At 42.9% G+C, this 27,882-nt stretch overlaps 1 protein-coding gene across 6 annotated transcripts; it reads right to left on the minus strand.

Moving 5' to 3' along the window:
- Nucleotides 1-766: 766 nt before the first annotated feature.
- On the minus strand, nucleotides 767-27,882 carry SLC30A4 (solute carrier family 30 member 4). Of its 6 annotated transcripts, none has more exons than XM_083712808.1 (8): nucleotides 27,764-27,882; nucleotides 25,591-26,136; nucleotides 16,883-17,029; nucleotides 13,033-13,186; nucleotides 10,060-10,270; nucleotides 7,813-7,918; nucleotides 4,327-4,461; nucleotides 767-3,613 (listed from the first exon to the last, which is right to left on the minus strand). In XM_083712808.1, exons 2-8 carry the CDS (start codon nucleotides 25,970-25,972, stop codon nucleotides 3,459-3,461), a joined length of 1,290 nt encoding a protein of 429 aa, XP_083568934.1. In that variant the 5' UTR covers nucleotides 25,973-26,136; nucleotides 27,764-27,882; the 3' UTR covers nucleotides 767-3,458. The 6 variants fall into 6 exon arrangements, 4 of the variants coding, with proteins under 4 accessions (XP_083568934.1, XP_083568937.1, XP_083568935.1 ...); XM_083712811.1 differs by lacking the exon at nucleotides 27,764-27,882 and adding an exon at nucleotides 27,607-27,722; XM_083712809.1 differs by lacking the exon at nucleotides 27,764-27,882 and adding an exon at nucleotides 27,148-27,539.

Genomic DNA, 27,882 nt, shown 5'->3' on the forward strand with positions numbered 1-27,882 from the left:
TGCTGCATTGCATTCTTCATTAAATTATCTTTTCATTGATATATAATATTATGGTATTACTCCCAAAAAAAGTGGTGTTATGAGCCATCAAGCTTCAGAAATACTTTCCCCAAAAGTTTCCAACACAATTGTGGCCACTAGTGTATGTACACACACTGCAATCTACGATTAAGCACAGGGCCTCACCTGTCCTTTGAATAAAATATAGAAATACTGTACGTAGATTGAAAACAGCAGTTACTGTATTTTTCGCTCTTTAAGACGCACCAGACTACAAGACCTACCTAGTTTTTGGAGGAGGAAATCAAGAACAAAATATATATTCTAATCTCAGAAGCCAGAACAGCAAGAGGGATCGCTGTTCTGGCTTCTGGGATAGCTGTGCAGCCTGCATTCGCTCCATAAGATGCACACACATTTCCCCTTACTTTTTAGGAGGGAAAAAGTGAGTCTTATAGAGCTAAAAATACGGTAACTCTCATTGCACAAATGCACACGTACCACTGAGATAAAGAAACAGGACTTATACTTCCAAGCGACGGTACAATACCTTTGGAATGCCCTCCCTATGGAGGTATGTCTGGCACTGACTCTACAACTGATTCGGTGCCAGGTCAAAACTTAACTCTATTTGCCCAGGCACTTTAAAGTCTGCTCTTGGCTAAACAAGCAAAAAAATAAAATAAAAACCATCACTTATCTACTCATCTGCAATCCAAAGTGAGCTCAGAGTTCACAAAAGAGTAATAAGAATAACTCATAAGTGGGCAGTATAATAATCAATTTAATAAATCCACAGTAAAGCAACACATTTGTTTCATTAAACAAATATATAGTATATAATTACAATTTTAAAAAAACTCCAAGTACAGTACAGATCTACCAAACCCCCAGTTTCTAATTAGGTGTACTGTAAACCCCAGTTTAATGAAATATCCATTATGAATATCCATTTGTGTGCAAAAATACCTGACTTCCGAAAAGGTCATAAAGAAGGGATACACAAAAAGTTTCACAAACTGAGATATGGCTTTGTGTTTCTATTGTCATGTATCAAAACAACAGGGTACCAAATATGCCAGTTCTTCATTTCAATATCATTTAGTGCAGTTTGCTCATTCTAATACTGAAATTTTGTCTTGGGGTCGAGCAGAAGGGGGGTAAATTGGCTAGTCCCAAGCGACTTAAAATCCAGCAAATGGGCATAAAAATAAATCCATCAGTGTACTATCTCCTAAGATACTTGAAGAGAGTTTGCTCTTCAAGGAATCACTTGCTCTCTAGATCTTGTTGAACTCCAGATTCCATCAGTTTTAGCCAATTGTCAATGGGCACTAGAATCCAATAAAATCTGAAGTCATCCTTCCTTTACATGAAGCATTTGAATATTAATTTAAAGTTAAATAACTATGCATATTGCTTTCATGAAGTGTTAATTTTAAAAGTCACCCTTCATGAGAAGATATTGGTCCTTAAAAACAATAACAAGTATCTCTTCTGTGAAGGAAAAAGAACAGATTTCAAACTATTATGCTCCGAACAGCAAAATAGTTATCCAATTAGTCAATACATGCTGACAATTGTTAACGTTGATACTTATTTCTGTTGTTTGTTGGGATTAAGTGAGCTTATTTTCTTTTTTTGGCTTCTTTAGCCCTATTTACAGGCGATACAAAAACTATGGTAGAAAATAAAATGTGGCAAGCTAAGCTTTAAAATATTGATTGCTTCGGATTTCGGAGTTGAAGATCAAACCTTTCCAAGAGATTATACCATGTATTTGTTACACCGCAATCTTATTCACACCGATAGTTCTGTTTAGATGTAAAGAATCGGAGATCAAATCCCTGGCATTTTTAAAATATAAATTTCTACACCACTAATTCTGATGGTATCTGGCTTTGGATTAGCTATGCTCCCAAAGCAACATCTCTTGTCTTGCAGTTCCTTCTCCTGATTTCACCTTCTCTATACTCAAAGGTTTTAGGAAGAATCCAGTAATAATTTGGTGCCTGGAAAAGAGTTCTGAAGGCCTGCAATTCAACACAGGTCAAAAAAATGGAACATTTTCTTTTAGACTGCTAGGAGAAGAACGACAACCAAAAAAATAATGGACAGTGGGTGTCCGTCTGTTTGACTAAAAGGCAGTACAGTTCACCAAATCACTAACATTTCACTGGCACACGTTAGCATACATTACCATGCAAAATCGATATTTATCGGGAGGAAATGTAAAGGTGAAATGGAAACCATATGCTCACAATTGTACGTTTCGGGGTCTGCAGTGTATCTGAAGCCTTCGTTCTCTTTATTTCCTGAATGTCTACAACTTTCACCAACCCAGTGCCCTCCAGATGCAGAAGGACCACAATTCTCTGCTGGCTGGGAATGACGGCAGCTGTACAACATCTGCAGGGCACAGAGTTGGTGCAGGCTATTCTACAGTACATCTACTGATTGGATCTCTGCTTTAAATGTAGTTTCTATAAGGCCCCCCCTCTGTTGCAAGAGGCAAATCAATCACAAAAAGTCCCCTACGACATATTTATTCACTAGAATTAAGGTTCATGCTTAACCAAACAGCCTCTTGAAGCAGGTTAAAATGTTAGATATCCAAGATGATCAATAAGAATCGTCTCAAAGTAAATTATATATATTTGAAAAGAAATTTAAATATGCTTTTTCTATGGTAAAAGTCCTACGCCGAAAGATACGAGAGACAACTATTCTTTACAAACATAGTGGGTCCAGCCCCAAAGTCTTCAGATAAACAACCGATAGCTTGTCCCAGGAAAATACCTTTTCTGGTTTGGATCGTAGGTTAAAGCTAAAATTTCCAGGACTGGTTACTGCAAAAGCTATACTTCTCAATATGTATTCAAGTTTGAATGAAGAGAGACAACTTATAAAAAAATGTTCTGCTATACCTGCAGCATCGTTTTTGTTTTAGGCAAGGTAGTAAAAAAAACCATAGCTGTTGGAGAGAGATAAAATACGGTGTAACCAGTTCAGGGATCATTAACCTTTTTGATCACAGACATGATCAACCTTGGCAACTCTTTTTAAACTCAAGTAGTTAATTCTTGGCGCCCTTTAGGAAAACAGGCAAGCACTGTTGGAAGTTAACAAATGGCAACGAGGAAGTGTGCACTACGAGGTATCCGCCAACCGCAACGTGATCTGTAAACAATTTGTTGGATATGTATAGATATTGGCATGAAAACCCTGGCCAAAAGGAACGGCGAGAGAGAAAGTTACAACTCGTTTTCATGGAAAGGGTAATTCTGACCCCGTTCCAAACCCTTCTTGTTGCAAGAGGATTGCCAAAACTAGTCCAGCCCTAAGGGATTCCGTTCCGTTTGCAAATCTTGCATTTATTGCTTCGTGGTCTTTTGGCTGCAAAGGTTAAGAAGAATAAGGCAGCGAGTCCTCCCCAAAAGGAAAAAAGCGTGGAAAAATTAGGCACTGGAATTCTGGCAGCTTGCGCACGGTTTGTTCTCTTCTCGCCTGTAGCTCTGAAGCTGGATTGAACATTGATAGACTCCGAATGTGCTCAGCAACAACCGCCGGGCCTTCGACTGGATTTCCTCCCACTTTGATGAACTGCCAGGAACTGGAAAGCAAGGAAGACACAGTAAGTACCACCAAAACATGGCAGAGCGATCGTATCGGTGGTGTTAAGTTGTAGGTGAACATATCAGACGACACAGCGATTCTTCAAACAGCTCTTGTTTATTCAGAGGCCAGAACAGAACTGACTGAAGGGCTCAGTCAGCCTGCTTATATAGAGCTCCAGTACAACGTTACTGTAGCAACTTTCTAAAACTACCCAATCATTGAACGTCACTTTAGATCCTTCATTTGCATAACTATCTACAGTATCCCCCTGCTGGCCCAGGGTGAGAACTTCAGTATATAACAGGTGGGTTGCGGGGGGGGGGGGGGGGGGAGGAAAATGGCAGGGGGCTGTGGGAAGAGAGGCTACTTTCACATCACACATCTAAAGCACTGGGATGCCACCTTAAAGGGTATTGGCTTCCCCTAAGTAATTATGGGAGCTATAACATGCTGAGAGGGAAACTGTAGCTCTGCCAGGGGAATAATGGTCAATTGTCAAGGATGATGGCAACTGAAGTCCAGCAAGATTTAAATGACCCCAGATTCCCATCCCTGATCTAGAAACAGAACACAGGAAACAATAAATTAATTTATAGTTAACAAACCACAAATATGACCCCCCCAAAAAAATAATTTATTGAGTGAATTTAATCACATGATTCTGCTTCATTAACACAACCGTTAGCTCTGCCTGCTTCCCAGTTTTACCTAATTGCAAGTGGACTATGGCAATGGTTTTTCCAGCAGTCAATGACCAAATATTCAGGCTTTCAACAGAAAACACATCTTCAATTTTCATTAGCTCTTCTTTAATGCGATCCACGTTCAAATGCCTTGGAACTCCTACAAGAAGGACATGAGTTTTAGATGTTTAGAATTATTGTTTACAGTGGTACCTTGGGTTACATACTCTTCAGGTTACATACGCTTCAGGTAACAGACTCCGCTAACCCAGAAATAGTACCTCAGGTTAAGAACTTTGCTTCAGGATGAGAACAGAAATCGTGCTCTGGCGGCGCGGTGGCAGCAGGAGGCCCCATTAGCTAAAGTAGTGATTCAGGTTAAGAACAGTTTCAGGTTAAGAACGGACCTCTGGAACGAATTAAGTACTTAACCTGAGGTACCACTGTATTATGTGATGCCATTACATTAAACTTGAGCAGAGTATTTAAAAAAGGATAAAAAGCAGCCATTTATTCACATTGTGAAAGTGTCTTAAGGGAAAACACTTGTGTAAACATTTTCATCTCCTGCGTTTCTAGGAACTGAAATGTTATCATTCACTTTGAAGTGATAACATTTATTCGGAAATAGTAGTGCACTGGTTCTCAACAATTTTGGGGAACCATTGACAAATTGGCCCAGTTTTCACTTAGCACTGAAGAAGCCACAGTAGCCCCTCCCATCCATTGGCATAGGCGCAACATTTTAGCATCATGTTCAAAAACTAAACTGTGGCTAATCTTAACTGAAGTTTGTTGAGGCAAAGCTCCTTCTGCAATAATGTTATAAAGCGGGCTTTTCTCAACAAGCCCTGGAAGCTGTCCCAACTAAAGAAGAATGGCAACTTAAGCTGACAAAATATGCGCAGCTTGCAGACTTAACATATAGAATAAGAGAACAAGAAGAACATACCGTATTGGCCTGAATATAAGCCTCATTTTATTTTATTTTCCAAAATCCGACTATGAAAAGTTAAAGTGCGGCTTAAATTCGCGACCTTACAAAAACTGGCTTTTACGATGTCGCTGCTAAAGCAGACATACGGTAAAATGGAACGGGTGTGAGTGCCTGCGGAATTTCAAAGGTGCGTCTTATATTCGGGCCAATACGGTATGTTTAGAGAAGATTATGAATAGTTTATTGAATATATGGGGGGGGGGAATTGTGTACACTTGAAAACACGGGCAGCATTAAGATAAATTCAACAGGGTAAATAAGTTTTGATGGATGCAAAAATGGAATACTGAATGGTATGGTTTTTGTAACATATGCAAAGATTTATAATATGCAAAATGAACCATTGAAAGAGAAGAAGGGAAGTCATTGATACTTTAAGGATGTTTAAATGAGTATTCTAAATTGTAAAACAGAAAAATTAATAAAGATTATTTTTTTCAAAAAAGCCCTGAGAATTTGTTGTGTCTATCTTTTGTTTACAGGTATATTGCCTTGGTGAAACACTTATCAGGATGTGATTTCAATACCATGATATGGTGATTTATCACACAGCCCTACACTTGATTAAACACAAGAAGGCAAATCTAGGATTGGGCTGAGATTGCAAAAGACCTGCATGAAGCTGTTAACATAAGATGAAAACAATTCATGGCAGCTGGCTAGGAATTTGATTGATGAGTTATTATAAATCTGCAGTATAAATGGGAACCAACATTCAATAAAGCAGAATGGGAGAGCCATTTGCATCATTTGGAATTGCCTTTTTAGGGTTATAAGTCAACAACAGCTAGCACAGCTTCTGACACTGTTGGCTGATAACTGGTAACTTGTGGAATCTCCCAGAGAAACATGTGTTTCAGTTGACAGCATAACAAAAAGTTTAAGTCCTCTGGATGAAGTACAACCAGTGCTATTTTTCTTGAAAAAGAGGTGCCAGAACTCACCATGAACACCTCCCTCATTCTCTGAAATAGCTTTTATTTCATTTTACAAATACCAAGTCATAACAATACAAAATACATATTCATATACAGTGGTACCTCGGGTTACGAACTTAATTCGTTCCGGAGGTCCGTTCTTAACCCGCAACCGTTCTTAACCTGAGGTGCGCTTTCGCTAATGGGGCCTCCCGCTGCTGCCGCACCACCGGTGCACTTTTTCCGTTCTCTTCCTGGGGCAAAGTTTGCAACCCAAGGTAACAACTTCTGGGTTAGCAAAGTTTGTAACCCAAAGCGTTTGTAACCCAAAGCGTTTGTAACCCGAAGAAGCACTGTACAGAGATATCTCTGAATCTCAAGACTTCCCACCATCCCCTCCCTGGGTCCTATTGTCGACATTTTTCAACTGCATATTATTTTATAATCTATATTTTGTCTCTGTCCATATTGTCCATATTATTTGTTACATTACAAGTGTTATTAAAATCCTGCTAATGTTTTCATCTGCTTACAGCAGTTTCCTAAATAAATTATATTCCCCCCCCCCCCATTCTTTCTTGAAGTTTTTGTCTTCGGGGTTCCTGTGCTTTCCGGTCAATTTTGCTATTTTGGAACAATCCAGCAGCTTAGTTTGCCATTCCTCTCTGGTAGGAAGTCTTTCATCTTTCCACACCTCCCTCATTCTCTTAGCATGGCAATGGCACCCACCCGAGAGGTGCCAGAACTTAGTTTCACTGAGTTCTGGCTGGGAGGAAAAAAACCCTGAGCACAAATGAAATGATCAACGAGTAAATCTCAGATGCCCAGCTGAGATTCAGTGCGAAATCACCTCGTAAGACAACCACATACAGTGAAATGCATAAATCAAAATTGCGTAAGACAACCACATTACAGTGAAATGCATAAATCAAAATTGATCAAGATTTTGAAAGTTATTTAGAAAATAAAAGTACCGTATTTCTTGCTCTATAAGACGCACCTGACCATAGGACGCACCTTGTTTTAGAAGGGGAGAACAAGGGGGAAAAAATTCTCCCCCTCTCTGCTCAGCGCCCTTTCAGCGAAGCGGCAGGAGAAACGGGGCCCCTTCCATTTCTCCTCCCGCTTGGCTGAAGGGGCGCTGCACAGCTCTCCCTCTCTGCTGAAGCCAGGAGAGTCTTGCTCTCCTGGCTTCAGCAAAAGGAACCTGAAGCCTGCGGAGCGCAGCGGGAACTCGTGCTGCGTTCCGGAGGCTTCAGGCGGCTATCCCTAAAGCCTGGAGAGCGAGAGGGGTCGTTGCGCACTGACCCCTCTCACTCTCCAGGCTTCAGCGAAAGCAACACGAAGCTTCTGGAGCGCGGAGGGAGCGCTCCCTCTGCGCATCGGAGGCTTCGCGTTGCTATCGTTGAAGCCAAGGAGCCTGTATTTGCTCCATAGGACGCACACACATTTCACCTTAATTTTTGGAGGGGGGAAAGTGCGTCCTATAGAGCAAAAAATAAGATAAGTAGTACAGCCATTGTTGCTTCCACTTGCTCATTGCTTCTATCTGCTCTTGAAAAGGCAGCTCAAATATAGGAGTTCGATCAGTCATTACCTTCAAGTACAATTATTCCGGTGTCCCGGATGATCCGAAATGTTGTGAAAGCCACCAGGACTGAGAATACATATGTGCATATAGGGTCCGCAATCTTGTATTCTGGCTGAAACAAAGGAGGTTAAAGCCTGGTAAGATTACATCTGCATAAATAATTATAACATAATATTTTTTAATTTATATCCCACCCATCTGGCTGGGTTTCCCCAGCCACTCTGGGCGGCTTACAACATATAAAACACAACAAAACATCAAAGATTAAAAAACAAATATCTGATAAAAGCAACAAACAAATCAATAAAGAACAACAGCAAACAAACAAACAACAGTTTATAGTTATACCCAAACTAAAATAACCGTCAATCCCAACTAAACATTTAACCGACACCAACCCAACAAACATGAAACGGAGGAACCAAAATTAGAACCATTTAAAACATTTTAGTCAGTTGCCGCAACCCAAGTGTTGTTCCAGCAATGTCCCAGTGCCCTCCCAGTTGCCTTTTAGCTACTCAGGACGAGTGTGGGCCCTGTTCCCCAGGCCAGGTGGAAATGGGCCTTGCAGCAGGGAGCAGATTAAGATGGCTTAATCTATTATTATTATTATTTATTTTTCAAATAAATAAATAAATAAATCTGTATACTGCTCTTCATCCACAGATCTCAGGGCAGTTCGCAACATAAAAATACTATATATATATATATATATATATATATATATATATATAATTTAAAAATAAAATAATGAATATGTGTGTGTGTGTATGTACAGTGGTGCCCCGTAAGACGAATGCCTCGCAAAACGGAAAACGAAAGGGTTTTTCGGTTTTTGCGTCGCTTCGCTAGACGAATTTCCCTATGGGCTTGCTTCGTTGCGAGTTTTTTTCCTTTTTCTTAAAGCCGCTAAGCCGTTAATAGCCGCTAAGCCGCTAATAGCAGTGCTTCGCAAGACGAAAAAACCGGAAGACGAAGAGACTCGCGGAACGGATTAATTTCATCTTGCGAGGCACCACTGTATGTATGTGTGTGTATATATATAATTTAATAATACAATATATAAATATAAAAAATTCCAAATAGAGATAAGAGAGAGAGAATATTTTTGATTAAGTGGCTTATAACTGTTTCTAAATAACATTTTAAAAATCTACGCTGGTTTTAAAATATAAATATGTATCGAGTACTACAATGCATAGAAAAGTAGGTTGACAATGATTCTACACATCAATTGTTTTGAGCATTCACAGGCTTCTCTTGGAAGAAGCTCCACTGAACTGGCCCCAAAGGGGAAAAGGCCCTGTCCCTCATCCCTGCAGATGACATTCCCTGCGGTTCCCAAACAAAACAGAGAGCTTTCCTTGCCTATTTCAGTAAGCAGGTATGGGGCAAAGCATTTTTAAGCTAGGCAAACTCTCAGAGCATTGCATCCAGAGGACATATATCATGCTAAGCCAAAAAAATGTAGCAAGGGGGCGGGGCGCTCAGCTCAGTTGGTTAGAGCGTGGTGCTGGGAACGCCAAGGTAGCAGGTTCGATTCCATTGCAGGGGGCTGGATTAGATGATCCGTGGGGTCCCTTCCAACTCCACAACTCTATGATTCTATATACCGAACAGAGAGTCTGATATTTTGTGTGCCGCTAGGCTGATTTAAGCAAGGCAAGCTGTCCAAATTTGCCATATCCCATAGTTACAGGGAACGAGGCAGAGGGCCTTCTCGGTGGTGGCACCCGCCCTGTGGAACGCCCTCCCATCAGATGCCAAGGAAATAAACAACTATCTGACTTTTAAAAGACACCTGAAGGCAACCCTGTTTCTGGAAGTTTTTAATGTTTGATGTTTTGTCGTGTTTTTAGTATTCTGTTAGGAGCTGCCCAGAATGGATGGGGAAACCCAGCAAGATGGGTGGGGTATAAAATTATTACTATTATTATTATTATTATTATTATTATTATTATTATTATTATTGACACACTCCCACTCCCCACTGCTAAAAATTAAATATTTAAAAATTAAATATCCCCAGCACCTAGCCCCCAGATTCTAATTTGTCCAACCCTGCAGTTCCTGGGAGGGCTGGAAGCTCCACAATAATTTTCCCACTGAGCTTAGCAGAACTACAGTTCTGCATGCAAATCCTTGCATGCTGGAAAGAAAGGTAAGAGCACATTCAGGTTCCTGTGGAGTTCAAGCTCTGACCAGCCCAAGGTGAGAAATGTCTTTGTTTGCAAGTCTAATGAAAAGCCCTACCTTGAAACGAATGATGTATGCAGCTACAAGAACGCCTATGCTTTGCACCAGGTCTCCCAGGGCATGCACAAAGGCGGCTCTCACTGCCAGGCTACCGTGACCGTGACCGTGTCCAGGAGTTGTGGCAGAAGAGGAACTGGAGGGAGGAACAGGGGCAGGGGAATGCGAATGGGAATGCAGGTGGCCAGACTGGTTCAGCAGAAAGCCCATGCTGAAAGGGAAAGGAGGAGGAAAGAAGTTGAGAACAAAGCAGAGATAAGGAGGAGGACCCCAAAAAACCCCAACCCCAGATGCTAGCACGTTGCATCCTTTTCGTAAACATGAAGAGAGCAAACCACAAATGAAAGCTGCTAGGACAGTGGTACCTTGGGTTAACGCTTCAGGTTACAAACGCTTCAGGTTACAGACTCTGCTAACCTGGAAGTAGTGCCTCGGGTTAAGGACTTTACCTCAGGATGAGAACAGAAATCGTCCGGCAGCAGCAGAAGGCCCCATTAGCTAAAGTGGTACCTCAGGTTAAGAACGGTTTCAGGTTAAGAACAGATCTCCAGAACAAATTAAGTTCTTAACCAGAGGTACCACTGTAAGTAAAGGACCCCTGGACACATATATTAAAACCCTTTTGAAAATTCGTTTTTGTCTTAAATGTTAAGGCTGCCTCAGAATGAACATGGTGTTCCATCACTAGCTATTACTGTAGATATATCATTGATTGTAACTACAGGTAAAGGTAAAAAAGGTAAAGGACCCATGGACGGTTAAGTCCAATCAAAGGTGACTATGGACTCGCGGTGCTCATCTTGCTTTCAGGCTGAGGGAGCCGGCATTTGTCCACAGACAGCTTTCCGGGTCATGTGGCCAGCAGGACGAAACCGCTTCTGGTGCAACGGAACACTGAGACGGAATCCAGAGCGCATGGAAACGCCATTTACCTTCCCGCCACAGTGGTACCTATTTATCTACTTGCACTGGTGTGCTTTCGAATTGCTAGGTTGGCAGAAGCTGGGACACAGCAACGGGGCTCATCCCATCACAGGGATTCGAACTGCCGAACTTCCAATCGGCAAGCCCAAGAGCAGGCATAGGCAAACTCAGCCCTCCAGATGTTTTGGGACTACAACTCCCATCATCCCTAGCTAACAGGACCAGTGGTCAGGAATGATGGGAGTTGTAGTCCCAAAACATCTGGAGGGCCAAGTTTGCCTATGCCTGCACAAGAGGCTCAGTGGTTTAGACCACAGCGCCACCCAGTCAGTAAGGTGGCACAGATAGAACACCGTCGTTCTCCTGGCTTCCCAACAAAGCGGGTTGCAGGTGGTTACCAAGAAGGGAGAGTTCTGACACACTTGCCTCTTGGAAAGACCCAGCAAGCGACCGGATTGTGAAGGCAGGAGAGCAATGGTGGTCGCACTCGCGCTGACTCATTGGCCGGCAGATCAAATCATCCCACCAAGAGAAAGGGTCGTCCTCTTCCTGATTTTGCACTGATCCTAAACTTCCAGCACCAGGAATTCTAAGTGTCCAGGTATATGGGGATGCTAGAACCTCAAAGCTGGCAATCGTATCCACTGCAGTGGTCAAATTAGGAGACTTCGCTAAAAACAAAAGGTAGAGGGAAAGCAGGCAAGAGCCAGAATACAAAATAAACCAGAGCACCGCGGCTCCCAAACAGGACTAAGAAGATTCCACAGAATCTCCAGGACTTCCCTCCTGCCCTTTGTGGGTCTTATTGTTAATCATTTCCTCCTGCATCTTTTATAACACAGCGGTACCTCTGGATGCGAACAGGATCCGTTCTGGAGGCCCGTTCGCATCCTGAAGCGAACGCAACCCGCATCTGCGCGTACGCCGGTCACGATTAGCTGCTTCTGCGCATGCGTGTGACGTCATTTTGAGTGTCTGCGCATGCATGAGCGGCGAAACCCAGGTCGCCACGGACCGCGACCCAAAAATGCTCTACCTGAAGCAACTTTAACCCGAGGTATGACTGTAATCCAAACCTTTTACATCTCCGTTACCTTCAAAGTTCATCATATTATTCCAATCCTACTCACGATTTTAACTGTTTGCAATGGTTTTTAAGATAGATTATACATTTTCCCCATTCCTTATTAAAATTTTGGTCTTCCTGATTTCTGATTGTTCCGGTCACTTTTGCCATTTCGGCATAGTCCATCAACTTGATCTGCCATTCTTCTCTGGTAGGGACTTTGTGTTCTTTCTATCTCTGGGCTAATAGCAATCACGTAGCCGTGGTTGCGTACATAGATAAACTTTTCTGCTCCCTTGGGATTTCAGCACCTAAAATTTCCAAGCTGGACTAATTCTAGCCTATTGACTACACCATAGTTGTGAGGCTAGTCAGCTTCATAGAAAGTCCATTCTGAAACCTTGATGGTGGCAGGGGAACATTGAGGGCTGCTGAGGTTTTTTGAACCTCTCTTCTGAAAGGAGTGACTTCTGGCTAAGGTTACCAGACATCCCCGTTTCCTGGGGACAGTCCCCGGATTTACAAATCAGTCCCCATACAAAATCCTATCATTCCTACTGAAGTTGAAAAGTGTCCCCGGATTCACTGAAAAAAATCTGGTAACCTTACTTCTGGCTCTTTCTGACAAATGAGATCCAGTTGGTACCCTTTTTGGCAATTGAAGAGGATTGACAGGAGATATGTGACAGACCAGCATAAAGAAATGGAGGGGCAAAGGAGCGAATTAAATGAATTTGGATATGCAGAAGGTATTTTAAAAAGCAAAAAAATTAAGGAGCCGCAGAAAGAGGGGGAAGGAAGTCAAATTTTGAAACGATAAAGTGATTGTAAAACTAATGAAATGTTTAAACTTGAAAAGTATAAATAAAAACTTAAATAAAAAAAAAAAGAGAGAAACGGTGGAGCGGTTCTGGGACTTTCTTCACAGGAGTCCCTTGCTATGAAGGCGGCGAACTTTCAACAGTAGGAAAAGGAACACTTACATAAGGTTGACCGCTACTCCAATGGCTGCTGTAATCAGCATAATATCCCCATTGATTTCGTAGTCCATGTGGATGGTCCTTTGAACAGCTTCGTACAAGAGGAAAACCATGAGGATGTAAATCAGCAAGACGCTGAACATGGCAGACAACACCTCTGGGAAAGAGAAAGAAAAACAGCAGCACTGTTACAAGAGCATCTGCGCACAAACATCATGCAGCGTTTAGCATTTCTACGGTACTTTTAATTACACTGAATCCAGGCTGGGTTAAGTAAATGTTAATAATGTACGTTTAAACATTTCTAATGTTTTTTAAACAAAGGCTTTTCTATTAGGAATTTTAGGTGCTGATATTCCAAAGGACTCCTGCCAACCTAGCAGCTCAAAAGCACACAGTACAAGTAGATAAATAGGCACTGCTCTAGCGGGAAGGTAAATGGCGTTTCCATGTGCTGCTCTGGTTCGCCAGAAGCGGCTTAGTCATGCTGGCCACGTGACCTGGAAGCTGTACGCCGGCTCCCTCAGCCAATAAAGCGAGATGAGTGCCGCCACCCCAGAGTCGTCCGCGACTGGACCTAATGGTCAGGGGTCCCTTTACCTTTTATTCCAAAGGAACAGAAAAGACTTTTTATGTACATGATGACAGCCGCACGGATATTACTAGCCCAGAGATGGAAAGAAGACAAAGTCCCTACCAGAGAAGAATGGCAAATTAATCTGTTGGCAAAATTGACTGGAAAGCTCAGGGACCAAGAAGACCAAAACTTTCACAGAGTGAGAAAAATTAATAATTTTTCTTGGAGACCACTGTAAGCAGATGAATACATTAGAAGGATTACAAAAACAATTGTAATGTAGCGTATACAGTCGTACCTTGGAAGTAGAATGGAATCCGTTCCGGAAGTCCGTTCAACTTCCAAAACGTTCGGAAACCAAAGCATGGCTTCTGATTGGCTGCAGGAAACTCCTGAAGCCAATCGGAAGCCACCTTGGACGTTTGGCTTCTAAAAAAAGTTCAAAAACTGGAACATTCACTTCCGGGTTTCGATCGTTCAGGAGCCAAAACGTAGGAGTAGCAAGGCGTTCGACAACCAAGGTACAACTGTACTATGGAGATAATGGAATGACATAAAATATGGGCTACTGAATAATATGCAGTTGAAAAGGCTGACAAGAAGATCCATTGAGGGGAAGGTGGGAAGTCCAGAGATTCGGAGGAATCTTTAAATATGGATGTGTATGGTTGTATATTATAATTTTATACTTGTAAAATCAGATAAAAAATATTTCAAAAGAAAAAGGAAATAATAATGTGAGAAGAGGGTGATGGATAAGGCCGATACTCCAACTATTCCACCATCATCTTCTCACAATGGCTGTGACCATATGCCTGGGGGAAACCAACAGATAAGCTATGGAGAAATGCCACTTAAGCTTTTCAGGAATCTAAAGATGCCCTGGAACCCTCAGTTTGGAAAGTCCATGCCGTACAACATCACAAGCTTGTTTAATTAGCAAAAACTGCACCACGGATTAGCTGGCTGCAAGACAGCTACTCTGCAAAGCTGTCACAGGTTCTTTTTTTTTTTAAAAAAAAAACCACAACAGTAATAGGCTATCTTATTAGGAGAAACTGAACTCAAAATCCTTCAGCTGCTTCCCAGTCTTGAGCCCAATATAAGCTATTTTCCCTACTATCTTAAAAACAACAACAACCAGGGTGACTTTGAGGACATGCATACATCAAATATACAACAATACTGTATTTTTTAAATTTCTGATTTTGTTATACTGTTTTGCTTTTTGTATTTCTGTACACCACTTAAATACATTTTCAATACTGAGTGGTTTAGAAATTCTTTTAAATAAATAAAAATGAACAAATATTAAGGCAGTAATCCAAGCAGCTTTTCCAGGGAAAAGCCCTATTGAATACCTGGGAGTTACTTCTGAGTAATCATACAAAGGACAGTGTGGTAAAACCATGTAATACAAGAGAAAAGAAACATTTATTAGGATAAAAGGAACTGATGCTGTCTTATAATAATGCCTGAGTGTTCTCAAAGCAATTTGTCTTCAATTTGGTTTTAATTATTTTTCTAAAGTTGTTGTGATGCCTAAACAAAACAAAAAGCAGGAAATGAAAGCAAGCAAGCAAGCAAGCAAGCAAGCAAGCAAGCAAGAAAGAAAGAAAACCATGTAATACATGCAAACAGAACGTAAAAGCAGCATAAAAATTGAAGAGTGAAACTATTAACGGGCCCTGTGAGGAAAAAAATATCTCCAAAGTCTCCTTTTACTCCATCTAGGAGGAGGGTTAAATTTCATAACTGAGCCTGCCAAGCTTTTATTCCTAGATAGAGACATTTTCCTGCACACTGGGCTTACAGTATCAGCCCATCAATTCATTATAAAGCCATACTGTACTATACTGTACGGTAGCAAGTCTTCCTCCGGCTCAAGCGATAAGGAGTTTGGCAGCAACGAACCTTTTCTTTCAAGAGTTTTTAATTTTGTGGCATGAGTATCCTTATGACTGAAATATAACCCACCGGGGCCAGGAGTCGTTTTCAAAGCCATTTAAATACACCCCACTGCTTAGGGTTATTATGTGAATCTCCCATGGGGACCCCATTACAATTTGGAACTAAAAACAAAAAGCACAACTGGAAAAAAAATCTAATTATAGCTTTAAAGAAGAAGAAGAAGAAGTCACATGAACAGTGAATTAAATAATCTGATCAGAGGCTAATCTAACACTGGCTTTAAGCAGAGATGAGTCAGTGCATTTTTTAAATCGCAACACACTTTTTTGTTTCACAACTTTGCTTTCTAAGAGTTGATAAATGTTCTTGGAAACTTTTGGTGGTTGCTGCCCTGGCTTTCGGAGATAAACTGTAAAAGTTTCTAAAGACCCAAGGTCCAGCGCCGAGGGCCTTCTGGCAGTTCCCTCACTGTGAGAAGCCAAGTTACAGGGAACCAAGCAGAGGGCCTTCTCGGTAGTGGCACCTGCCCTGTGGAACGCCCTCCCACCAGATGTCAAAGAGAAAAATAACTACGTACCAAACTTTTAGAAGACATCTAAAGGCAGCCCTGTTTAGGGAAGCTTTTAATGTTTAATAGGTATTGTATTTTAGTGTTTTGTTGGAAGCCGCCCAGAGTGGCTGGGGAAACCCAGCCAGATAGGCAGGGTATAAATAATAAATATTATTATTATTATTATTATTATTATTATTATTATTATTATTATTATTATTATCATCATCAACTTAACCACAATCCAATACACAGCTCCTCTGAAATCAATGGGCCTAATTCAGCATTTATTATTAAGAACGTTATATACAGGAAAGCAAAAAGAAGAAGGGCGGAATGCGTGAACACCCAAAAGTGTCTTCTGCATAAAGGAACAGGTAAAAGTGGGCTTTACTATTCCTCCTCCCCACCCATACCGCCTACTTTAAGTTCATAAATCAACTTTTAAAAATACAGTGGTACCTTGGTTCTCAAACTTAATCTGTTCCAGGAGTCCATTTGACTCCCAAAACCGTTCCAAAACAAAGGCGCGGCTCCCGATTGGCTGCAGGAGCTTCCTGCACTCATACGGAAGCCGCGTTGGACATTCGGCTTCCAAAAAATGTTCACAAACGGTAACACTTCCGGTTTTGCAGCATTCGGGAGCCAATTTGTTTGGCAACTAAGCCATTCGGGAACCAAGGTTTAACTGTAGCTCTCAAAGGCTATTAGCCCCTGATGAGCTCGCACAGTTTAGGGATACACCTCTTACATATATTAGTACACACAGCTCTATTAGAATGACAACAATAATTTTTTTAAAAAAGATTACGTACCTAAGCGGTGAAATCCGAAGGTGAATTTTTTGGTTGGTGATTTTGCAGATAGCCACAAAGCAAGCAGGGTCAAAATAATGCCACTGAGGTCAGTTAACATATGAAGCGCATCCGTCATGATTGCTAGGCTGTTGGCAACGTATCCACCTTGACGTGCAAATTTAAAAGGAAAATATATGTTAGGTCTATAATACTGAGGGGTCTGTGCTACAGAGAAGTAAAACCAAGTGTACCCTCAAAAGGGAGCAGCCGCCAATCACACACAAGCACATCAATTGCCATATCCACACATTACAATTTAAAATGTATATCAACAAATGAATAAATGCAGCTGCGCCGGGGTCGTAATAATTCTAGGCCATTACAGCATATGAAGCCCTTAGCAGAAAAAACCATCTCGTACAATGCACATACAGTGGTACCTCGGGTTACATATGCTTCAGGTTACATACGCTTCAGGTTCCAGACTCCACTATCCCAGAAATAGTACCTCGGGTTAAGAACCTTGCTTCAGGATGAGAACAGAAATCGTGCTCCGGCGGCGCGGCAGCAGCGGGAGGCCCCATTAGCTAAAGTGGTGCTTCAGGTTAAAAACAGTTTCGGGTTAAGTACGGACCTCTGGAACGAATTAAGTACTTAACCTGAGGTACCACTGTATATGAAACATGGTTTATAGCCCTGGTGTAAATATGCTAGGGTGTGTTTTAAAGGACCTGTAGCAATAAGCACATACAAGTTAATAGAGTGGAACCTCGGTTTTCAAGCATCTCGGAATCCGAACAATTCGGAACCCGAACACTGAAAACCCGAAGTAATTGCTTCCATTTTCGGACGCGTTTTCGGAAATCGAACGGCTTCCACTGCATGCTTTTCCATTTTTCAATGGATTTTGCCAACCGCCCATTGATCCTTGGTTTTCAGAAGTCGAACGGTCTTCCGGAATGGATTACATTCAAAAACCAAGGTTCCACTGTATTAGGCAGCAAAACTACCCCACTTCCCCCCACAGCTCAGGGTAGGCAGGAGTCTCGGGCAGGCAGCGCGCCGAATGTCACCCCCTTGGTGATGACCCCCACCACCACCTTGCTCCGCCCCGATTGGAATATGCCAAAATGGCAAAGTTGAACGGAAAGCTCAGGAACCAAGAAGACCAAAACTTTAACAAAGAATGGGAAAAATTCATAACTTATCTTGGAGACCACTGTAAGCAGGTGAAAACATTAGCAGGATTGCAGCAACACTTGTAATGTAGCAAGTACTATAGAGAAAGTGGAGTTATATAAAACTCAGATTACTGGAAAAGATGCAGCAGAAAAGGTTTAATAATAAGGACCCATGAAGGGGAGGTGGGAAGTCCAGAAATTCGGAGGAATATGTAAATGTGGATGTGTGTGGATGTATTGTTATGATGTTATACTTCTAAAAACAAACATTTAAAAATAACCGCACTAAACTAGAGCCCTCTTATCTTGATGAAAAAAGAAAATATCACTACATGCTGGCCGAAAAGAAACAGAAATACGCAACCCAAAAATGGCTACAATTATTCGACTCAATTCAAAGTAAAAACAACAAAGCGTTCTGGAACCTAGTGTACGGAGGATTGAAAGCCGAAAATCAACTAACTCTACCACCAATTGCAGAATCCAAATGGTCCCAATACTTTACATCTGTATTTAACAATCTACACAGTGAACTTAAAGGAAATGAAACCACTAAAAACAAAATTAATAAACTCCAAGAGTGGCCAAGGGTAGAGGAAGAGGAAATTAGAGCGATAGTTAAAAATTTCAAATCGGGGAAATCTCCTGGGCCAGACGGTCTACCAATAGAATTATTTAAGACCTATATAGATTGGTGGGCAGAACCCTTAGCTCAACTGTTTACTCTTATAGATAAATACGGGATCATACCTGAGATATGGCTAAAATCAATAATTATTCCAATCTTTAAAAATGGCGACCCAAAAGAACCAAGGAATTATAGACCGATAAGCCTACTATCAGTGATAGGGAAAATCTACGCTAAGCACCTCTTATCTAAACTTCTTACCTGGATGAAAAATCTAAACTTACCAGGAAAAGAACAAATAGGTTTCTCCAAAGGTCGCTCTACACTAGACCACTGCCTTATACTTATGCATCTGGTTGAAAAATACAGATCCCAAAGGCAATCTAAGATATACGCTGCTTTTGTAGATTTTCGTGGTGCATTCGACTCAATTGACCGCCCAAAGCTGTGGAGGAAACTCGCAGAATCAAAAATTGATCAGCGCTTATTGATTCTAATGCAAAATCTACACTCTTCCAATACCTGTCAAGTCAAACTCAACACCAAAGGTCACCTTTCATCAGACATCCCAAACACGAAAGGGGTAAAACAAGGGTGTATTCTTGCCCCCTTTCTATTTAATTTATTCTTATCAGACTTGCCAGATTACCTTCAAAAAATAGAATCACATGCCCCTAAACTTAATCAGAAACCAGTTCCTCTCTTATTATACGCAGACGATGCTGTCCTACTATCACTAACGAGCTTGGGTCTGAAACGTCTTATATCTTCACTGATCCTTTACTGCGAATGTAACAAACTCTCTATAAATTATGAGAAGACAAAAATTTTGGTCTTCTCGAATGGTCGGAAATTAGAGAAATGGAAAATAAGAGGGCAAGAAATCCAACAAGTGAAAATTTATAGGTATCTGGGAATCTTATTCCAGAGCAATTTAGGGTGGGCTACCCATCGCACAAATGCCATAAAACAGGCAAAGTGCACCTTATCAGCAGTTGCCCGCTTTTATTATCAGAAAGGTAATCAATTCATTCCTGCGGCCATTCAGATATTTCAAACAAAAGTGCAATCCCAGATACTCTATGGAATCCCGCTATGGGTCCAAGCATATAACAGTGATTTAAAAAAGATTCATTCCAGCTTCCTGAGACGTATTCTTGGACTCCCAGCTGTGATCAAATATGAAACAATGTGTGCAGAAATAGGCATACACACAATGGAATATTGGGCATGGTCCACCTCAATAAAGTACTGGTTACGCTGCCACTTTCGCTGCCCCCCATCAAGTCTGCTCGCTGATTTGCTCAAAGACTCCTATAAATCAAGTTGGTATCAGCACCTCGAAAAAAAGATTGAATCTTTAGGTATCGAGCTGGAGCCCCTGTACAATTCTAATGAGCAATACATTTTTCATAATATTCTAACTAGACTAAAGGATGTCGAGAGACAAAATATTATGGCAGCTGTAAACAAAATTTGCTCCCCCATATTCTATGATTTAAATATCTTAGATAGCAGAGCCAATTACGTCACTAAATTAATAATTCCAGCCCAACGTAGGGCTTTTATGCTGGCCCGTTTGAATGTTTTTCCCTCAGCATTTGTCAGGGGAAGATATCAAAACGTTCCTAGGAACAAGAGATTCTGCAGATGTTCTATGAATGTCCCGGACACTGTTGAGCATATTCTCTTTCATTGCCCACTGCACAGTACGCTCCGTCAACGCGTGCTGTCCCCTCTTTCGGCTGGTCTGGAACCCCAGCAAGGTGAATGTGTGGGACTCTACCTATCCGACGCTGACCAAAGGGTATCGGCGGGGGTAGCCGAGTTTTTGGTAGCAGTCCTCCAAGGAGCAGGTTAACAAGGAAAACCACTGATTCTAGACGTATATATATATATATGCATGTAGCCAACTGCAGCCTTTTTATATATATTTCAAGGCTTTTATATCTTATTTTCTCTTTTATGGTTTTATTTGTATAATGCCTAATAAAGGTTTGATAAGTAAGTAAAAACAAATAAAAACTATTTCAAAAAAAGAAGCACTACTCGCAGTGGTGCGACGCAACCATTGTAGCCTTGGAACTACACTGAAAAACAGACAAACCTTTTCCATGGCTTTTTTCCAGGAGCAACAATAATCACATGTACCGATCTATTGTGTGGGATTAATTTGCCTCTCCTGCCCCTGTGATTAGATGGCGGAACCTGGGCGTGGAGGAAGACTGTGGGCATGTGCATAGTACCATGAAAATGGGGTACAGGTCCTAAAATAAAGTTCCTCCTCCACCTCTAGGTCTTTAGCCCTGCTCTAAATAAGTGCTTGGGACGTGGATGGTGCTGTGTGTTAAAGCACAGAGCCTAGGGCTTGCCGATCAGAAGGTCAGCAGTTCGAATCCCTGCAACGGGGTGAGCTCCCGTTGCTCGGTCCCTGCTCCTGCCAACCTAGCAGTTCGAAAGCACGTCAAAGTGCAAGTAGTTAAATAGGTACCGCTCCGGTGGGAAGGTAAACGGTGTTTCCGTGCGCTGTTCCGGTTCGCCAGAAGCGGCTTAGTCATACTGGCCACATGATCCGGAAGCTGTACGCCGGCTCCCTCGGCCAATAAAGCGAGATGAGCACCGCAACCCCAGAGTCAGTCACGACTGGACCTAACAGCCAGGGGCCCCTTTACCTTTACATAAGCGCTTGGCTCACAAACTATTCTTCCTGTCCTCCTTTCCTCCACCGGGAAGTGCCTCTCCGCCCTGCCACTGCAGCCACCACTACCTCCCTGCTCCTGCCGCTGCCCACTTTGCCACCACTGTGCACCCTGTCACCATCACGCCAATTTTGGGTGAGATCTTGCCCCCAATGGGCATGATGTCAGTGCCAGCGGCAGAGGCACTTCTCTGACGATGGAAGCAGTGGGGTGAGGTGTGTCCGCAGCAACCCGATCACCATAGGAGAGTAAGAGAAAAGAAGTCTCCTTATTGCCTCCTCTGTAGAAGAGATTTCAAAAAGGCCATGTTAAGATCCCGGTCAATAATGAGCCTGATGTCTGTCTCATTGCCGCCTTCAATGAGCCATGAAGGACAAAGGCCCATCTCATGGCTGGCTGATCACAAATCTTTGTGCAAGCAGCTTAGGAGGTTTAGAGCTGAAAACTGGTGCGGCGTGGGGGAAAATAATAGGCCAGGTGGCATTTTTTCCTGTGGAGATTGAGAAATCAGCCACTGCACCCAGGTATTCAAAAATATTATTTATGTATGCTACTACTGCGGCCGGTGTTTTGCTAGTCCAAAAATGGAAAATGAGCGAGGTCCCAGCCAAAGAAGAATGGCAACTTAAACTGATGGAATATGCACAGCTTGCAGATTTAACATACAAAATAAGAGAACAAGAACAATATATGTTCACTGATTGTTTGGGTGAAAATTGTGTTCATTTAAAAATGCTGGTAGCATTAAGATAAATTCAGCAGTGTAAAGAAGTTAAACCACAGAGCCTCTTGGGCTTGCCTATCAGAAGGTCGGCGGTTCAAATCCCCACGACAGGGTGAGCTCCCCTTGCTCGGTCCCTGGTTCTGCCAACCTAGCAGTTCGAAAGCATGTCAAAGTGCAAGTAGATAAATAGGTACCGCTCCGGCGGGAAGGTAAACAGCGTTTCCGTGTGCTGCTCTGGTTCACCAGAAGCGGCTTAGTCATGCTGGCCACATGACCCAGAAGCTGTACGCCGGCTCCCTCGGCCAGTAAAGCGAGATGAGTGCCGCAACCCCAGAGTCGTCCGCGACTGGACCTAATGGTCAGGGTTCCCTTTACCTTTACTAGCAATGGATTACTGAATGGTTTAGTTCATGTAAAATATGCAGGGATGTATTGTATGCAAAATGAACCACAGAAAGAGAAGAAGGGGAGTCATTGATTTAAGGTTGTCTAAAGGAATATCTTGAAATGTAAATTAGAAAAACTAAATAAAAACTATTTTTTTAAAAAACAACAACTGCATTTGCTTTGGTTAATGTGGCTCTCTGAGGGTTTCCAGACTGTGGAGTCTCTCGTAATTTCTGCCACAGTGCAGTTCACAAAGACTCCTGTCCCACAAACCACCTCAAGAACAAGAGCTACGTCTCAGAAAAACTGCATTTCCAGTAAGTCCAAGGTAGCTGCAAGCGTCCAGCCCAAGAGTTTTATTAACCATATTTGCCCACACCAAGTATATGCCAAGTTATTTATGACACTAAACATCTAAACAGGAGACACTTCCCATGCTGAAAGCACAACACAGGCCTTTGAAACCATATTCAAAACCACATCAACAAAGTTTGGGTTGACTGGAGACGACACTCATTTGCCATCACTGACCAAATGGCAACTTTATACGGGGAACTTTATGCAACAAAACTTTTCACATGACTTTTAGAAACATCCAGAGAAAAGAAACATAGATCCAGTTGCTGGACTGCAGGGCAAAGGTGTTTTGTTTTGTTTTTTAATCCAAACACTGCTTAAATAAGTCCTCTTGTTTTTTGGTAATTTATCTGAAAAGTTTCATTGCTTAGTTACTGATACCTAACAAGGCTGCTGCTAGCTGCGAGACCTCAAAATATCAGAATAATTAACCCAAGAGATATTAATCTGAACGGAAAGTCCAGGAATACAAATTATAGCAGGAAGAATATGTCCAAGTAATCACACCGACTGAAGGGATTGCTCTGTTGGTACAGCATGAGACTCTTAACCTCACAGGTCGTGGGTTCGAATCCCACGTTGGGCAAAAAGATTCCTGCATTGCAAGTGGTTGGACTAGATGACTCTTGCGGTCCCTTCCAACTCTACGAACAAATTCTATGGATTATAATTTGCAGTTACTTAAGGCTTTTGTAGGGACGCAGGTGGTGTTGTGGGTTAAACCACATAACCTAGGACTTGCTGATCAGAAGGTCGGCGGTTCGAATCCCCGCGATGGGGTGAGCTCCCATTGCTCGGTCCCAGCTCCTGCCAACCTAGCAGTTCGAAAGGACGTCAAAGTGCAAGTAGATAAATAGGTACCACTCTGGCAGGAAGGTAAACGGCATTTCCGTGCGCTGCTCAGGTTTCACCAGAAGCGGCAAAGTCATGCTGGCCACATGACCCGGAAGCTGTACGCCAGCTCCCTTGCCCAATAAAGCGAGATGAGCGCTGCAACCCCAGAGTTGGCCATGACTGGACCTAATGTCAGGGGTCCCTTTACCTTTAAGACTTTTGTAATATCTGTACCTGCAAAAGTTCATGGTTGTGCATACTTTGAATACTGTCGATATGAATGGGGTTTAAGAATGCCTATGCATGCTAGATTATGGCTGGTAATTTGATGATTTGACGAATTTGTTTTTTCAAAATGAAAAAACCTAACCATGTAATTTTATTCTGGGCTTTAAATCTTGACGTGTATTTATGCAAGCATTACACAAACAAACACTTATAATGGTCATGGTTGGCATAAATCCAACTGGAGTGGGTGGAACATTCAACATAGGTAGTAGCTAGTGGGGGAAACATCGTGGTTTTGAAACTAAAACAAAAGCACATGGTTCAGAATAACCGCACGATTTTAGACAGGATGAATGTCAGATAAAGAGCTTGAACTCTGCATGCAACAAATACAATGGTCACAATCCATTATGATCATCCCAGTTAAAACAATGGAATGGGACTAAGCTAAGGCCCATTGATTTTCACAGAATTTAGCTGCAACTAACTTTTTCGGAAATGTCTCCATCAGAGGGATAGTTTCCGTGTAAATTCCACACAGATCAAGAGAAAGTCTCAAGGCTGTTACTTCTGGGCATGTGACATACAGCTAACAGATCACAGAATCATAGAAGTGTACAATTGGAAGGGCCCACAAGAATCATCCAGTATAACCCCTGCAATGCAGGAAGCTTTCATGACCCTGGAATTTGGAGTCTCACACACTACCAACCGAGCTACGTAGTGCCCCATTATTGTTGTTGTTGTTGTTGTTGTTGTTTATTGAATTTATATACTGCCCTATACCCAAGGGTCTCAGAGTGGTTCACAGAATAAAATCAAGATATAAAACCACAAAATACCTAATAAAAATAAAAACAGCAACCTAATTACCCCCCGTCCCCCAAAACCCCACATTTTAAAAGGGCATAGGATGTAAATCAGATGTAACAAAGGCCAGGTTAAAGAGGAAGGTTTTTGCCTGGCACCTAAAGGTGTATAATGAAGGTGCCAGGCGAACTTCCCTGGGGAGAGCATTCCACAGACGGGGAGCCACTGCAGAGAAGGCCCCGTTCTCATGTTGCCACCCTCTGAACCTCTCCAGGAGGTTAAAGAGAGAGAGAGAGAGAGAGAGAGAGAGAGAGAGAGAGAGAGAAAGAAATAGGGTTTTATTATTATTGTTATTATTATTACGACTACTACAGTGGTACCTCGGGTTAAGAACTTAATTCGTTCTGGAGGTCCGCTCTTAACCTGAAACTGTTCTTAACCTGAGGTACCACTTTAGCTAACAGGGCCTCCCGCCGCCCCCGTGCAATTTCTGTTCTCATCCTTCTTAACCCGAGGCACTATTTCTGGGTTAGCGGAGTCTGTAACCTGAAGCATCTGTAACCCAAGGTACCACTGTACTACTAAACTTCCTTTATCCCTTTCAGAAAAGCATCACCAACAGGAACACGAAATCTCCACTTTGCAAATGGAGACATACTATTCTGGAGAATCAATGAATGTAACAGTAATTTGCAAAGGTGGCAATGCCCTTTTACACCCGCACATTGCTTTTACTTACTCAAGTTGCCCTCTGAGCTTGCCGCCTCTTCATAATGAGCTATGTCACCCGAGGGTCCCAAAGAGTAAATAATTAAAAGACTGTCCCCGAAGGCACAGCGAAGCAATTGGAAGATCTCCTGAGATCAAGGCATTCTTACCTATCAGCTCCCCTGTCATAAAGAGGAGATAGAGGACGGCTGCTAGAACCAGCCGCCTCTTCACCTTCTTCTGCTTCAAGAGTTCCCTTTGCTTGTTGCAATTGTTACAAGGTTCTGCTCCGGGTCCGGTCTGCGCGTTCCGCAGAGCAATGTCTCTGTCCAGCAAGGACTCGTCGTCGGAGTGGGGGCCCAGGTGGGCCCCGTTGGCCGAAGCGTCCGCCGCATCCTCCGAAACCACCACCCGCAGCTTGTTGAACCTGGGGAAGTCCTCCTCGCCAACTTCGTCCGAGAAGTCAAAGGCGCTGCAGTCGTTCAGGAACAAGGGGTCATTGTTCTTCCTCAGCACAGACTTGAGGCTGTTCCAGATGCTGGAATGAGCCATGGTAAGGGTTGCCGGCCGGCACCACAGTCAGAAACCGGCCCAATCGGCCTTTTTCTCCTCAGGCAACTTCCCCTCGCAGGCCAGAGGGCTTCATTTTGCTATTCACCCGGGTCATCTCTCACCTGGGTGGAGCCAGATGCGCCGAGTTCACCAAGAGATCAAAACTGCAACATGGGAAAAAGACGAGGGCGGGTTAGGAACTGAGGTAAACTTCTGCCTGTTGATATTGTGCCAAGATTGCAATAAGCTGCCCAGCCTGATGGGTTACAAAGTCTAAGGAGGTGTAGCCCAGTTTCCTCATACTCATCCCATGCCTCTCCCATCTGTATAATCCCTTTACCTGTAAGCGCCTCAAGGCAGGGAACTGCTTCCATTTACCATTATGCCAAAAAAAAAAGCCATGGATGTTGGTGGCACCCTGTGACTCATCAGATCAGGATGTTATAGGGAAGGAAATGTTTCTAAGCAGCAGCTGGAGAAAGGGTTCGAGGAGCATTGGTGACCTATTTATTATTATTAAGTGGTACCTCGGGTTAAGTACTTAATTCGTTCCGGAGGTCCGTACTTAACCTGAAACTGTTCTTAACCTGAAGCAACACTTTAGCTAATGGGGCCTCCTGCTGCTGCTGCACCGCCAGAGCACAATTTCTGTTCTCATCCTGAAGCAAAGTTCTTAACCTGAGGTAATATTTCTGGGTTAGCAGAGTCTGTAAACTGAAGCGTATGTAACCCGAGGTACCACTGTATTAATTTCATTTCTATACCATTTTGTATTTTAAAGAAAAATCTCAAAGTGCTTTACAGCATATTAAAATATCAATGAAACAATCCAAAATCAAACATTTCTGAAGAAAGTCAAATATAAAGTATACAGTCAAAGCAACATAATCAACAGGATTATTCCCCCCTCCTTCATCCACCCCCGGGGTCCCCCATATAAAAGCACAGAGTGACGACCCTGCAACTGACAGAGGGAAGCGCAATCCCTATCCCTCCCTGCGCGGAACAAAAACAATAGCGCGCAGTGGCACAGCTGGCGTGCCTCGGGGACAATGGCATGTTTCCTACTGCCAGGGAAAACCGCAGCCGCTATCCCGATGCGGAGCGGGGACATCGCGGCACGTCTGCACAGGAACAGGGTCCCTAACAGCAGCGCGTAAAGACGCGCGGTCTACCTGCCCCCGTGGAGAAGACGCCCTGCGCTTTGCGCGCGATCCAGCGCTTCAGGATACGTCCCTCGAGTCGGAGAGAATAGATTCCTGCGCTCTTCTCCCCCACCGGCAGCCAACTGAGCAGAGCCAGCTTGCAAGGGGATTAGCAAAAAAAAGAGGGTGTGGGCTTCTCGGGAAGAATATGCATGCCTGAATATTCATCCAAGCAGCTTCGCCTCCCCCTGGAAAGGGAAGGTTTCTCCGCCGATCACGCCACCCCCCCCCCAATTCACCTCCCAAAACAGGGGGGGGGAACCCAAAAACCAGCCAGTCCGGAGGCGCACAGCTTCCGAGAGGCCTTTGTAAATCAATTTTTTTGCTTTAGATTTCCCCATGGCGGATGTGTAAGCCGCTGTCCCAGCGTCCGGGTCCAGGGTGCTGCGCCCAGCTGCCCCCCTTGCCCCCCAGCAATTCGTCCCCGACCATTTTTTATTTGCTGTTTTCTTTGGGAGGCTGGCTGATCGGTTACAGAAAGGCGAGACGCGTTCTCACGATGTGGGTCCGGGGATCACGGAGTTACAGCAAGAAAAAAAGAGAGAAAAGCGGGGGTTGCAATGCACATACACACACGCAAACGCACCGCCTTTCCGAGACGAAGAAAAGCCAGCTGCCGTTTCACGTGCCTGGATTCTCTTGACACCCATCTGAGCTCCGAATCTCAACCGCTGCAGCAACGGCGCCGAGGATTCGAAAGGGTTA

The sequence above is a fragment of the Podarcis gaigeae genome (genome assembly GCF_964106915.1).
Source record: "Podarcis gaigeae genome assembly, chromosome: 14".
Lineage (NCBI taxonomy): Eukaryota > Metazoa > Chordata > Lepidosauria > Squamata > Lacertidae > Podarcis > Podarcis gaigeae.

Coding starts and splice junctions, on each gene's coding strand:
- SLC30A4 (XM_083712808.1), bottom strand. CDS start 25,972: ATGGCTCATTCCAGCATCTGGAACAGCCTCAAGTCTGTGCTGAGGAAG. Junction 7,919..10,059: donor CATACATCATTCGTTTCAAG/GTAGGGCTTTTC, acceptor CCTTTGTTTCAG/CCAGAATACAAGATTGCGGA. Junction 4,462..7,812: donor CGGAATAATTGTACTTGAAG/GTAATGACTGAT, acceptor TCCTTCTTGTAG/GAGTTCCAAGGCATTTGAAC.